Here is a 13646-nt window from a genome sequence, read left to right as displayed (position 1 = left end):
AGAGAGGCGGTGTGGGGGGGGGGGGGGACGTGATAGTCTCAGCTGCACCGTGAAGGGGGCCGTCCCTGTTGGTGGAGATCAGCCCGAGGAAGGCCCACCTAGTGATCATTTGAAATTATCTCCCATTTAGACGATAGTGTGACGCGACTGTGCGGCTGAATCATAAGGGGATACGTTGAAACCGAATTGTAAATAGGTAAGGACTCTTTTTTCCATCGCATTCCTTTCTTATCGTTATTTGGAAACATATAGAGGTCACCACCATTTGAGGACCATGCATGTGAGCGTCGTCATTGGCAGGCACTGGTTTGCACCGTGCCTAAAATAACTTAAAGCTCTTGACCAACATTCTGTATATTTCTCTTGCTTTCCGAATCAGATTATTATCGATTTGTGTCTGGGAGATAATGTAAAGGCAAAGAAATGCATGCACAGATGCAAGCTTGAGAAATTATCTACATCGTGAAGTGGTACATGTAGTAATTTAACACTTGACCTGCATCATCCAGGATGGGACTGACGGATGAGTGTCTGGTGCGAGAATTTAATTCGAGCCGTTAGTCTGCAGCCTTGTCTGTTTTTATTCTGATGTTTCCCTATTGTGATCGGACAAAAAAAAAAACACATCCAAACTATTCTACGTTAAAACCGTGACGCGTGCAAATATCATAGTGTAGATCGTGCTTCCCTTCCCCCAGCAACGTTGTGTAGCTCTTTGCGATACATGCCACCTTCCAGTATAAGATGCTGTACAGACCGTTAAAAAGGCCTGCGCCTTTTTTCCCATGGGCAGCCCTGTCATCTCGCCGCCATCGAGAGTAGCATTACAGGGGAGCAATAATTAATGAGCGCTTCCACAATTAACCATTTCATTGAAATGATTTTGCCTTTGAATATTTCATGCTTTGAGGAGGATGTGAAAAGGGGGTTGAATGCATGAGTGAACAAGGGTTTTTACTACAGCTTGATGGCTGGACTGCAGCTGGCAGGATCTACCACATGAGGCGGTGCTGCCTTTTTTGACTAATGGAGGATCTTATAATATACTACAGAAATCCATAGAACTTTGTAGAAAAACTCGAGAATACAATAGGGCAACTGCTTATTAAGAATAAGAGATATTAGATGTCACACATGCATATCATTAAGATCAAATGCACCTGTACACAGTGACAGCAGTGATGGTGACTGACAGCAGGTATGGTCCATCTCTCCACAGCAGCTCGGCCAAGATGGATGTGTTTATGAAGGGTTTGTCTAGAGCGAAAGAGGGGATGGCTGTGGCCGCAGAGAAGACCAAGGAAGGAGTTGCTGTTGCGGCTGAAAAGACTAAAGAAGGGGTTATGTTTGTAGGTAAGACGATCACCAATGTCTGTTTGCAGGTTATTTTATGTGCAAATCATACACAGGCCCATTGAGCCTGCTAATGTTCCAGCCATATGCAGGAGCAGCAGCAACTCAGCAGAGAGAATATTTTATGGCTTAGGTCATGCAGCATTCACATATGTCTTGGAACAAATGGTGAAATTATACAATAACCTTTCCTTTATTGGCACAATAAATAGCAGGCAGCAGGCTGCATGTATTGCTTAGTTTTGAACCTCATTGTTCACCGTCATAATACAGCTAGATGACAGTATTACACCTTCCACAGTATAACTGCAGTCATTTTATACACTATGTGTGATGTAAGTGAAAATTATGTGTGTACATGCATGATAAGTACAACTGAATGCATTCCTTTGGTAAATTAAGAGTAGTATATTAAAACAGCTGTAACTAAATTAATCAGTCAGTCTGACAGTTGATGAATATCTTTGATTTACTTATGCAGGCTGATGCCATATTTAAAGAATCAGCTATCTTACCCTTTGTATCAAAGTTTACAATCTAATATTTACTTATTACTTTAGTTATTTATGTGTAGTTTTATAAAGGATACAAGGGTAAGGAGTTATTTTCATGTGGATGATGATGAGGTCCCGAATGTCCTTATGTCCTCTCGTCTGACTTGACTAGGCTACAGGCAGGCGATTGGAACAGGGGTGGGGGTGGGGCAGTAGGATGGTCAGAGCAGTTTTTGCAACATGTCCATGCATTGGAATCAGCAGCAGATTGTAAAACAGTCCCAGCCGGCAGGACTCCTGGAGACAAACTGGATAAAGGTCTCTGTTTTTGTCTTTTATGGTGCATCTCGAGTTGTAATGGACACCCATACAGACATCTGTGCAGATTAGTGCCTCTGTGTCACAATTTTAACAATACAATGCCAAGTGTGTGCCTTAGATCACTGGCCCAGTCTATGTCACTTTCTTTAGATCATTTTTAAATTTAAATAAACACATGTGACATGGAGGTAGAACGAGGTTAGCAAGCAGCTGGGCAAAGGTACAGTGGAAACTGACAAAAACCTTGTTTCAATCTCTTTGATCATCTTTTTAAAAAAGACCAACTTTCAGTCATCACATTACATTTAAAAGGCAGTATCATGCATAATTTAATAATCTGTGTTGCTGGGTAATAATTCAGGATTACTCTTTAATGGTGTCAAATCATTATGAAAAAAATTAAATTGTAATGGCATTATAACCAATGCTAACCAGTTCTTTTGTCTAAATATTTTATACTAAGCCCCATAAATTCAAATGTTCAATGATATCGACCATATTTTAGAGAACTTAATATGGGTTCTCTAGTTTAGGTCTTAATATGTCTAATGATTATTTTAAGTAGCAATTCATCTATATATTATTTTATTGATTATTTACCATTTAGTCTATAAAATGTTTGAACATAACAAGAAATTCTTATCACATTCCATGGAGTCCATGGAGGCTGCTTGTTTTGTTCAACTAACAGTCCAAATCCCAAAGAGTTGCATAAGATAAAAAAAAAAGCAGAGAATGGCCCCAGTTGAGATACTAAGGTTAATAAAGTGTGATGAACATGATTTGTTTTATTATATTTAATGTGATTTTATGTATTTCACCAACTGCATATCTATAGTTCGAAACACCACAATGTTTGTGAAAAATCATGTCTTCCATATTGGCCAGCTCTGTTAGGGGTGAATGGTGGAGTGCTAGATGACTCAGGGGCCTCAAAGCTGGACCCAGGCCCTGGAACCTGCCAGCCATTACAGATATTTTTTTTGTCAGTTGTTGAGCTGTTGGCAGAGGGCCCAGATTTCCTGTGACACCCCTGCTGGTGGTTCACAGTATGCTTTGGATGCATTCAAGTGTGTTGGATGTTTAAGAAGTTGTCAGATGTATCTGCATTGAGATGAAATCCAGTAACCTTACAAATGTAACACTGTGTGTCTGTCACTCATCACAAGAGCCAAAACATGTCAGGATGTAATCAAAAACACGTGCAGGCTCATTTTGGTGTTCTCGATGGCATGTCTCATCTTGCTTTTTGCCTTCGTGACACAGGGAGGGAAAGGAGCGTTTCTGTATCTTCTCTGTGCTGCTTGTTGAGCATGGTGGTGCCCTAGAAAGCTGCGTATGATTTGCTTGAAGGCTCGTCTTGGAGGAGGGGTGAGAGTGATCTGATAGGTCTGTGGCCTACCTTTTGACAGCTGCCGCTGCTGCAGTCCGCCCACCCAGCTGAGCTGAGCAGTCAGCCTGAGTAAGGCAAGAATGAGAGCCGGAAGTGAGAAAACCCTGCTGTACGAGATGCCATTTAATGTCACAAGTAATTCATTGAGCATCTATGTGCTCTGCCTACTATAACACAGTGGAGTACTTACACACTGCTACTTTAAATTGAATGTTATTACTTTTGTAACACCATAACAGCGGCAGCATAAGAGCTCATTTGTACAGTTTAATTTACACAATCCTAATGAGCTTGAAATAAAAATTATCATTAAAATATTATCTTTGTTAAATTAAACTGTAATTATTAATATTACCAAATTCTGACCCGCAGCTATTATCCATTTGTGTTACTGTCGACGTAGTGCTGTAGCATTTCACCAAAGCCGATGCTTAATGGATGCATTCCTCAGATGTATGTTTTGCTTTGAGGCTCGCCTTTTGTAGTGGCAGTTATGCACTTTATCATCATTTCGTCTCTCCTCGGTAAGCCTTTAAAGGCCCTTAAGGACCTACATACAGTAGATTGCCCAAACAGCTCGATGGAGTACAGTGTAGCTTGATGATATCTGCCAAAGGTCAGAGAATTGAACAGAACAATGCAGAGTTTGATAACTCCTCACAATAAAAGTACCAAGAAACCAAAGTGCTGCAGCTGGGATTGTTCTCTAGTACCTATGGATCTGTGGCCAACTGAATAAAAGAAATAAAACTGATATTGTATTACTTTTTTGAAAACTAACTGGTTTGTGTTGACAGTTCAAAGTTAATCATGTTACATGTCACAGTATATCATTTGAGCAGTTATGAACAAGATGCTGCAGTGCTGTATCTTTGAATTAATACTGCATTTTGTCATGTCGGGCTACTGTAGCATCAGTGTTTCATGCTGTCAGGTAGATGAAATTTAACCTGTCAAGCTGGAAAAAGAGCTGGTAGCTCAGAAATGGTGCAAGGCAGGCTCCAATTCTGACTGCAAATACTTTTGTTAATTTCATTGTGAAATTAACAAAAGTATTTGCAGTCAGAGGTTAGTTGCTTCAGTGGTTAGTTTCAGGCAAGTGAAGTACAGACAAAAACCACACACCTTCTCTAACACGTTGTTTTTTGTTGTTAATTCAGGTAACAAGGCCAAAGACAGCGTGGGCACAGGTGAGTGAACTGTAGCAGTAAGAAGCTTAGATTCATTACAGTGATGAGACACGTACTCCTAACTGGAAAATGCCGGGGGGGTTGTGTGTTGTAGAGGGTATGTGTAAGGAGTGATTATGTACGATAATCAATTGAGAAACAAAAGAGGGCTAACATCATGTGCATGCTTTTAATCTGTTGAGATAATGTTACATGCGTGTGTGTACATGATTGTGTGTGTGTGTGTGTGTGTCTCTGCAGTGGCTGAGAGGACCACTGGAGCAGTTGGGAACATTGTTGCTGCCACCGGCCTGGGGAAAAAGGACGAGTTCCCTACTGACATGAATGTACGTACATTATTCCGGTCACGGTCAGCTCCACACTGTTTTAGTGTCATCAGTGTGTTCCTGTTATCAGACAAAGTGTTTAAGTGTGTTCATGCACACCCACAGGAAATCAGTTGGCCCTCATGATTTGCGATTGACATGTTGCAAATTTGCATATTTAAAAGTTTAATATAATATATATCTGTGGTCAGTATTACATTTTATTGGATTTTTGAGTATATACAACTAGGGCTGCATCCACCTATATATTTTTGATTGATATAATAGTAACTATTTTATCTGAGTAATTGCTTCAGTTTAATACTTTAAATATTTTAAACCTTCTCAGAGGGTAATAATAGGTCATAGACAGTACAATAATGGTTTTGCAACTTTACCTAACCCATACATCTTCTTATATAATGTAAAGATATGGTAGCGCTGCAGATATACTAAATAACAAGAGGCATTCAAAGACATCCTTTGTGCTCCGAATTGACAAATGGTTATTTAAAAGGGCATTTCGGCAATTTAATGTCTGACTTCCACAAAGTTGTTGACTCACAGGACAAAGATGTGACAGTGCAGCTCTAAAAACAGAGGATCCTACATCCCCCACAATGCAACCCAATGATGTCTTTCTTTATAAGGTCCATGCCTGGTAAACACCCTGTTCCCAAACAGTGAAAGACAAAAGGAAACATCAGTTGGCTACTTGCTGTATGTTGTGTTCATTAAAGTCTGGACAGCATGGTCATTGTTCCCGAGCCAGATTTACAACAGGAATAAGGTTGATGAATCTGCGTTACTCTAAAACAGTTACTAGTCCACATATCATCTGTTTTATTCATCTGCTGTCAGCAAGGACATTTACTGTACCTAAATGTATCTTACCAGAGGAAACGGGATCTTTTTTTTATGCTGCAGTAATTTACTTGTGTGTTAAGTTAAAAACATGTTTCTCATCTCTGCTTTATCGCAAGAATTGAAGAGAACGCTCCACTGCGTGACTCTGCTTCAAAATATAAACGGAAAACATAAGTGGATTAAGGCTTTGTTTTACACTTGTTTTATTGGAGGAATCTTGAGAGTTCCTGAGGATGAATTGTTGCTCCACACAGTCTGCTTTGCACACAGTCTATAATATACATAGCCTCTTTAACTGTTCAGGTGCTTTTAAATCACCTAAACTATCTCTCTGCGGGACTATCAGCTCTCTTCAACACTCAATTGTGCTGTTATTGTAATCTGACCACCTAAAAATCTCTGCTAATGTCACATCTCACATCAGTTTGTACACACTGTGATGCTGTAGATGCGAGGCGAGAGCTGGAGCATTTTGGCTTTCCACAAACATAGAGCATGGGAACATAGCATATATGAACATATAGACCAAGCTTGGAAATTAGAGTGATCTTTATTAAATGGTCTGTTCATGCACTGTCAGCATGTTGACATTTTGTCAATCTCTGTCAGACTGTCCCCATCTTAGGACAGAGGTCCCCATCTTGTCCTAAGCCTTCATCCTTCAGAGTTGGACCCTCTCCACTTAATTTCTAATCTAGTAAATCTGATAGCCTGCTCTAATAGGCTTCTGGAAGGCACTGTCTGAATGATAAAACTATTCATTTTAACACCATGACAACAGATTGTTAAACTGTTGATAGCACATGTGCAGCGCTACTTTTTGTTCAGCTCTAGCTCAGCCTGGGCTCTACATCCACTCTGATAAACTGCATGCTGCAGGTATTTTAAAGACACTGGCCAGTATTTTTGCAATTTAAAGCTGCACTTACTCAACCATTCACACAATAATATATTTCACTTTACAAAAACATGATTTTAAATTATCTTTTTAAGTGAGACCACATGGTCTGAACAGGAGGCTTCTCTTGTGCTCAAGCCTTGACTGAATTCAAATCAGACACAAAACTTCCTCCTCTGTTATAACCACATAAACAGCCTTTTTCATGTTCACGTTTTCTCAGGCAATGATCCCCCTGATTAGGTCTTTATGGTTGTTTCCCATTGTTAGCATTTAAGGCCATGCTAATCATGTCGGTGGGCCTAAAGCACACCAGCTTGATACAGTACAGAGGATTATGGTCTGTTCTTTTCTGACCTAATTGACTTGATTAGTGATGGGTTTATAAATAAATGTGCGGTCCCAGTGACCCACTAGCTTTGTTTTCAGGGCTTGTAGTAGCAGGTATAGCAATAACGGAGAACTGTCTGATTCAGGAACTCTCAGAAGGAGACACAGTTTGTTTACACCTACTGTGGTTAATGCACAGTGTCAAGATATCAGAGTTTTAGATTAGGTTTTCAGTGTTACCTAAATATTAAGGTTGGTGATATTCTATATTTTTCTCATTGTCAATGAAAACCAAGAAAAGACCCAAACCAACAATGATTTGATCCTCCCAACAAGTCTTCTTATCCAAAGCCTGATATTCCTGTGTGCTTCCATTGTTGTCCAAAAGACACATTAGTGAGCCACATTGCATTTGGTGACATACTCCTTCAACCCACATACACCGTCTTGCTTCTGTAGAGACTCTCTAGAGCACCAAACGTCTATTAGTCTGTAGCTAAAAATAGTGCCCAATAACACATTACCTCCTGTTTTTTTTATGAACCTATTTTTAAAGTCTTACGTCTTCAAACTAACTGCATAGGTGCGAGACTTACTGAGAGACTGGTTTTGGTGTTTTTAACCCCAGTTTTTGCGTCTTCTTCTATTACCATCACAGAATCCGGTTTTACAAATATTAAATAACTGGCAAACAAGGCCGTGCTAGTGGCTCTGTGAGGCTGTACTTTGGCTGTGTGTGTTTGGGCTAAATGTCAACATATGTGCTCACAATGAAAATGCTAACTGACTAAGGTTCGACATCTTAGTTTAATATGTTAGCATACCAACACTAATTAGTTTGCACACATTTGGACATAAATCAAAATATTGAACACATTTTTGACCTGATGATGGTGCCATATGAAAAGGGAATATCCAGAGTTATTACGATTTATCCCGAGGGGCACATGAATGTCTGTACCACATTTTATGGAAATAAGAAGATATTTCAGTCTGGAGTGGTGGAAAAGACATTGCTATCCCTAGAGCTAAAACCCACAAGGTCATTTAACAACACTTGTTACTGTTCTGAAGGTATTTCCTGGATCCTCTGAATGAAAGAATATTCTGTTACCTGCACAATAAAAAAGATTTTTAACCCGGTTCCCCAGTTGCAATTCTGTTTCCGAATCCAAATAAAGATGGTAGCCGGAAATGACAGAAGTCCTTGCTCTAACATACAGATTTATGTCACTTATATTTGTGTATATTGATGCTACTTTCTATAATATTCCATTTTTTGGATTAGGAACTACAATAAAAAAAAATCTTTATTAATGTGCAACAGACAGATCCTGAGAAAACCTTCAGAACAGAGGTGTTAAACCACCTTCTGGGTTTTTCAAAGATCGTCTGGTATTTATTGTTCAGAAAACTGAATGCTTAGCTCTGTGACACGAATGCAATGATGAAACATGAAAGGCATATAACCCAGAGTAACAACAGCCTTATCCTTTAAGTTCATGTTTACTACAAATATGTATAGTTGCTTCTGTTACTGTAGATCTTTTCTTTCTCCCTCTCTCTCTCTCTCTGCAGCCTGAGGAGTATGGGCAGGAGGCCATGGAGGGCCAGGGAGAGGCAATGCTGGAGCCAGAAGGGGAGACATATGATGAGACCCAGCAGGTAATCAGCCTACGCGACACAAAGCACATACATGTCTCTGTTCTACATTAAAGCGTCTTGTGTCTCTGGGTTTAAATTGAACTATATGGTTTTATTGCAAGTAGCTTTTTGTATGTTTTGTAAAAAAGTACTGCAGTCAGGGAGGAGTCCATTCACTTACTACTGTAAGTGAATGGACTCCTTTGATGGAGACTCATCAGTATTCACCAGCTGTGCATGGTCACACATTTCAGCTGTATTGCATTTGAATAGCGCTCCACACTTGGCCTCCACTTCTGTCCCACACAAACATTCCCTCTCACGCTGAGGTAATTCTGAAAATGACAACAGAGAGCTTAACAAGCCAATTGCCACATAGCAAGTACAGTGAATATAGCACCACCTACCTACACAGAGCATTGGTTGTGTGTCGGTGTGTGTGCGTGGAGGAAGGATGTGAGTCTGACACAGATGGTTATTTTTGGAATTTGGCTGTCAGGGGCGAGACACACTGTGCAGAACCTATTGCCTTGAAAACAGGTTTTAAATAGCTAAGAGTAAATAAAAATATCACACAATGCACAGAATGTTGAAAGGATTGTTTACTAGTATGTAAAATGATTTAAGGCACAACACAAGTTATGTTTTTGAAGCCTTTTGTATTCTCACCGAATATTAAACTACGCAGAATATTCTGCTTTCAGTTTAAGGAAGATTTCATTTGAGATCCTAATAATGTTCAATTTACTCAGTGCATTTGGTCGGATTTTCTTTCCATTCCTGCTTACAGCCTCCATCAGTGGATTATTGCGTTAATCCGTTAAAGGAATAAAACGGAGATATTCCGTAAGATGCAAATTAAAAGTGAATTTCTCAGAGGCAGTAGCTTGGGTCATCCATGTCCTCCTCCATCTCTCCCCTACTCCTCCGCATCTCTTGCCCCTCCCCCATCCTTTGCTACACCAGCGAAATGCGAGCACCGTCTGAATGGGTGTGGTGATGACGCGCTCTGCCTCCATGCATTGTGGGTAATGTCAGGGTCTCCCTGCAATGCTGTAAATATGGAGTCTTGAGTGCTGCAGAGTGAAGCAGGCCTTCTCAGGGAGGATTTGGAGATAAAAATCCATCTCACCCACTCTTGGTTTCACCAGATGACCTAAGACTATAGCACATTCCTGGAGGCTGTGGTTTTTTTTTTTATGATCATGTGCGTGGAGGAGGCGTATGCAGGTTTACAAGGATGCTGGGAATGTGCTCACGACTCCTGGTGTTGGTGTAGGCTTGTGCTGCCCTCTGCAGGCTTGGGAGAGATACTGAATCAGCAATTTACAGCTGTGATGGAGTGACATCATGTGTTACCATAAGCCCTCTGCCATGTATTCTTCTTAAACTGATTTAAGTTGAATTTCATGTGTTTAAGTTGTAATTCCAGCCTCGTTCTGTTAAATTTAACCTTGAGCTTCTCTGTGCTGCAGATATGACCTGCCTGTTCCTCTAATATCGTTTCTGCTTTTTCCCAGGAGAGCCAGGACTACGAGCCAGAAGCATAAAAGCATCAGTCCAAGCCACCATCCAACCAGCAGCACAATAATATTTCTAAAGATAAAAAGGACAAAAGCTGAAACTATTACAATTATACTCCCGTTGCAAAAAAACAACAAAAAAGAGAAGCATTCCCACTGAAAAATGTTCTTCCTTCAAGACAAATCTTTTATTATATATTGTAAATGTCATGTTATTAATGTAATGTGTCGGGTGTAGGTATTTATTAAGATGTAAGATTTGTCCTCTCTGTCTCATTTCCTTGATTCCCTCCCAATGAAATGAGACCAGAGCCAGGGCTTGTGACTTTGTGCTTGTGTGTATCTGTATTTAGAAACGTGCAATAGATGTTCATCATCTTCCAATGAGACATTGGGAGTGGAAAAAAATAAATATGTCCGGTTGCAAGCAGATATGAAAACAGTAATATCCTCTTAAGTGTCGACAATGCCTGTTTGTGGGTTCTTTCTTTTTGCATTTCTTTGGAGATTTATTTAAACATTTTTGAAGTAAGAGTTTTTTACATTGTATCTTTATAGTTGCTTGTGAAATCATTCCAGTAAACTATCTGTTAGAAATGGACAGAGTATACATGTTTGTGTGTGTGTGCGTGTGTGTGATTATCTGTACTGAAGATTTTAACAAGTTAAAGTCAATATATTATGTCTTGAAATCATAATGGTTGTCACATCAATATGTGCTTTAAATTGCAGGACTTGTCAATATAAAGGTTTATGTGTTAAGCCAGACATACATTCCTCTGTAAATAAAAAGTAAAAAAAAGAAACCACCTGTTAGTGTTGTTTGATAATATTTAAACTCACTTTTGGCATTGATAACTCATTAGATTTTAAACCTCTTGTAACCAGTTCTGTTTTTTTCTGCCTGTTGGTCTAAATGAGGATCTGTTATGCATCGTCCTCGCATGTTTCCTTTTTTGCTCACTCTTGTCTGGGAGTTGATTACAGGATGTGTGAAATCTGCTGAGCGGGCTCTGGCCCTTTGGCAGGACGCTGCCATAGTTGGGATGCCAGTCTGATCGGGCCTCTTTGGGTGGGTTTTGTTTGGGTTAATCCGGCTGGAACGTGCGGGCTCGGTTGTGTCGGGCTCAAACAGAGGGTATTAAACAGCAGACCCCGCTGCTGTTGGCTCAGACGGATGTGTGCAGGGACAAAGACAGGAGCCATGGCCTCGTTTAAGAAGTCCTTTGAGAGCCTGAAAAGCACGAGCCACTCAGCCGCAAAGGGAGTCACAGACACTGCAGGTACAGAACTACAGTTATAAGATAACACAGAGCCAACGTAAAGTCTGGCAGACAGAGAAAAGGCTTTTATTTTTACCATGGCTTGTCTTTCTTAGTTTAAAAAACGAACTTGATGGATTAAACACAACGATAAATCATGGACAATTTTCTTTAACATGTAGGCTAAAGGACGTTGAGATCATTTTAGAGTTTTTACAATGAGTTGACGTAAAAAGCAAAAGCGGTAACTGCACTAGTTTCCCTCCCCCTGAGGTCAGACACTGTAAATCCATGTGTTGTGTTTCCAGTGCAGGCAGCTCAAGAGGCTGTGCAGCAGGTGGCAGACTCCTCCAAAGAAACAGCCAACATGGGTAAAGTGCACACTCTTCTATCTTTGAAGCTTCATTATATGACAATGGATATATTATTATGAGTAGATAGGAGTTAGAGTAACTCAAGCTGTCAGAGGATTTAAAAAAGCTGCTCTCATCTCTCAGTTAATACTGGAATTACTATAATCATCATCATTTCATTCACTCAAATTTAGCTCAGCTGAGAGTGCTTTTAGAGGCTGAATCCTCAAAATGCTGCAGGAATGGAATGATAACCTAAATGATTTGGATATGGGCTTTTAGATATACACACGTAAAATATATGCTTACACACCTAAGTTTGCATGTGAGTTGATAACAGAAGTTTGATAATCAAGCTTTCTTCAGCCTAATGATTTGTGTTGTTTTTCACTTTCTGTATGTTTATCTTCTGCTTCACTCTGACTCTTTCAAGCTGCTCATGAAGCTGGCAGACAGACTCAATCAGCCATAGGAAAAGCTGCGGACAAGGCCACGGACACCATCAAGGAGTTTGGACAGAAAATGGACACCAAGTGATCCCTGAAAAAAATGAACAATTCTAGCTGAAACACTGGAGTCAACTTGTTTCGCCATCCATAGAGATAATGTTCGGATGGAAGAATGTTGGCATCAGAAAACCTGAAACCTATATATATATCCAAAGCTAACATTCCAAAAGATATCTTTATAGTCTTTTTATTTCTTATTTTACTCTCCCCTCACCTTTTTCCATTTATGTTTATTGCTTTATTATATAATTTCATTATATGTGACTATTTTGGGAAATAAAAACAGATACCAAATTGTTTCTCAGGCTTTTAAAATGTGATATCCTGCTACACACAGTAGAGATAACACTGCTAGCAGCTGCAGAAGTACTCTGTCTGTGCTGCATCCTGTTGTTTGGAGCTCATCAACACATCACCACAGTCATTATTACCAACACATTGCTGAAAAGATGGCCTTTGGCAGGCCGATGGCTCCTGATGAGAATATGATCAGAGCTTGTCTACCTTGGCCCTCAGCAGCACGCCTCCCTCCAACACACTACAGTGGTTGCTAGGCAACAGTGCTCTCTGGCGGCCGGGGATTGGTGGATGCCTTTGAATTAACTGTGAGAATACTTCTGTCAGTACACAATGTTCTGGCCAAATGCAGCCCACTGCTACAGTAAAACCGAGAAAGGGAAGATTCTCAAAAATCTGAGAAATATATATATATATATAATATCCTCTACAATCACTTGAGGCGAGCAGAATCACAGAGGTTCCAGAGAATGGGAGGGTGGGTGGAATGAGTATAAAAGACGTGGTGGTTTCACAGGTGTTTGTTTGTGTGGGAGTTGCAGTTCTGCTTCCTCCAGGCTCCTTCAGCTGATACCCCCACTCATGTACTTCCATTGCTGCAGCAGAACACTCACATTTCATAGACAAAACACCTGGGTTTGCATTACTTTTCTGGTCCTGCAATGAGATCAAGATAGAGATAGAGATAAAGCGATCTGCCTCCACAAAACAAAGTTTGGTTCAGAGGAAGTGCCTTTTTTAAAAATCTTTTTTGATTGCATATTGATTTATTCACACTGAACGTAGTCAAACTCTTCTCTTCTCTTTACTCTTCTAAATATGTCTCCAGCAAAGCCAGTCTACCAATTCACAAGTTCATCTCTCTGCATGCAGTTGCCATTGTGTTGCTATGAGAAACTGCAGTTAA

The 13646-nt window shown here is 40.1% G+C and overlaps 1 protein-coding gene across 5 annotated transcripts in view; it reads left to right on the top strand.

The window, feature by feature from the left end:
* sncb (synuclein, beta) overlaps positions 1-10764 on the top strand; it is a 75039-nt gene extending 64275 nt beyond the window's left edge. For 3 of the 5 annotated variants that reach the window (XM_046031136.1, XM_046031135.1, XM_046031137.1), the window contains 5 exons: positions 1220-1353; positions 4722-4751; positions 4992-5077; positions 8730-8816; positions 10316-10764. In XM_046031136.1, coding sequence (XP_045887092.1) covers positions 1220-1353; positions 4722-4751; positions 4992-5077; positions 8730-8816; positions 10316-10345 — 367 coding nt within the window. In that variant the 3' untranslated portion in view covers positions 10346-10764. Of the gene's footprint in view, positions 1-26; positions 1354-4721; positions 4752-4991; positions 5078-8729; positions 8817-10315 lie in introns of those variants that run through there. The other 2 variants (XM_046031138.1, XM_046031134.1) reach the window with 2 other exon arrangements.
* Positions 10765-13646: the final 2882 nt, after the last annotated feature.

This window comes from Micropterus dolomieu, linkage group LG19, assembly GCF_021292245.1.
Source record: "Micropterus dolomieu isolate WLL.071019.BEF.003 ecotype Adirondacks linkage group LG19, ASM2129224v1, whole genome shotgun sequence".
Taxonomy (NCBI): domain Eukaryota; kingdom Metazoa; phylum Chordata; class Actinopteri; order Centrarchiformes; family Centrarchidae; genus Micropterus; species Micropterus dolomieu.
This window is presented reverse-complemented; position numbering and strand designations above follow the sequence as displayed.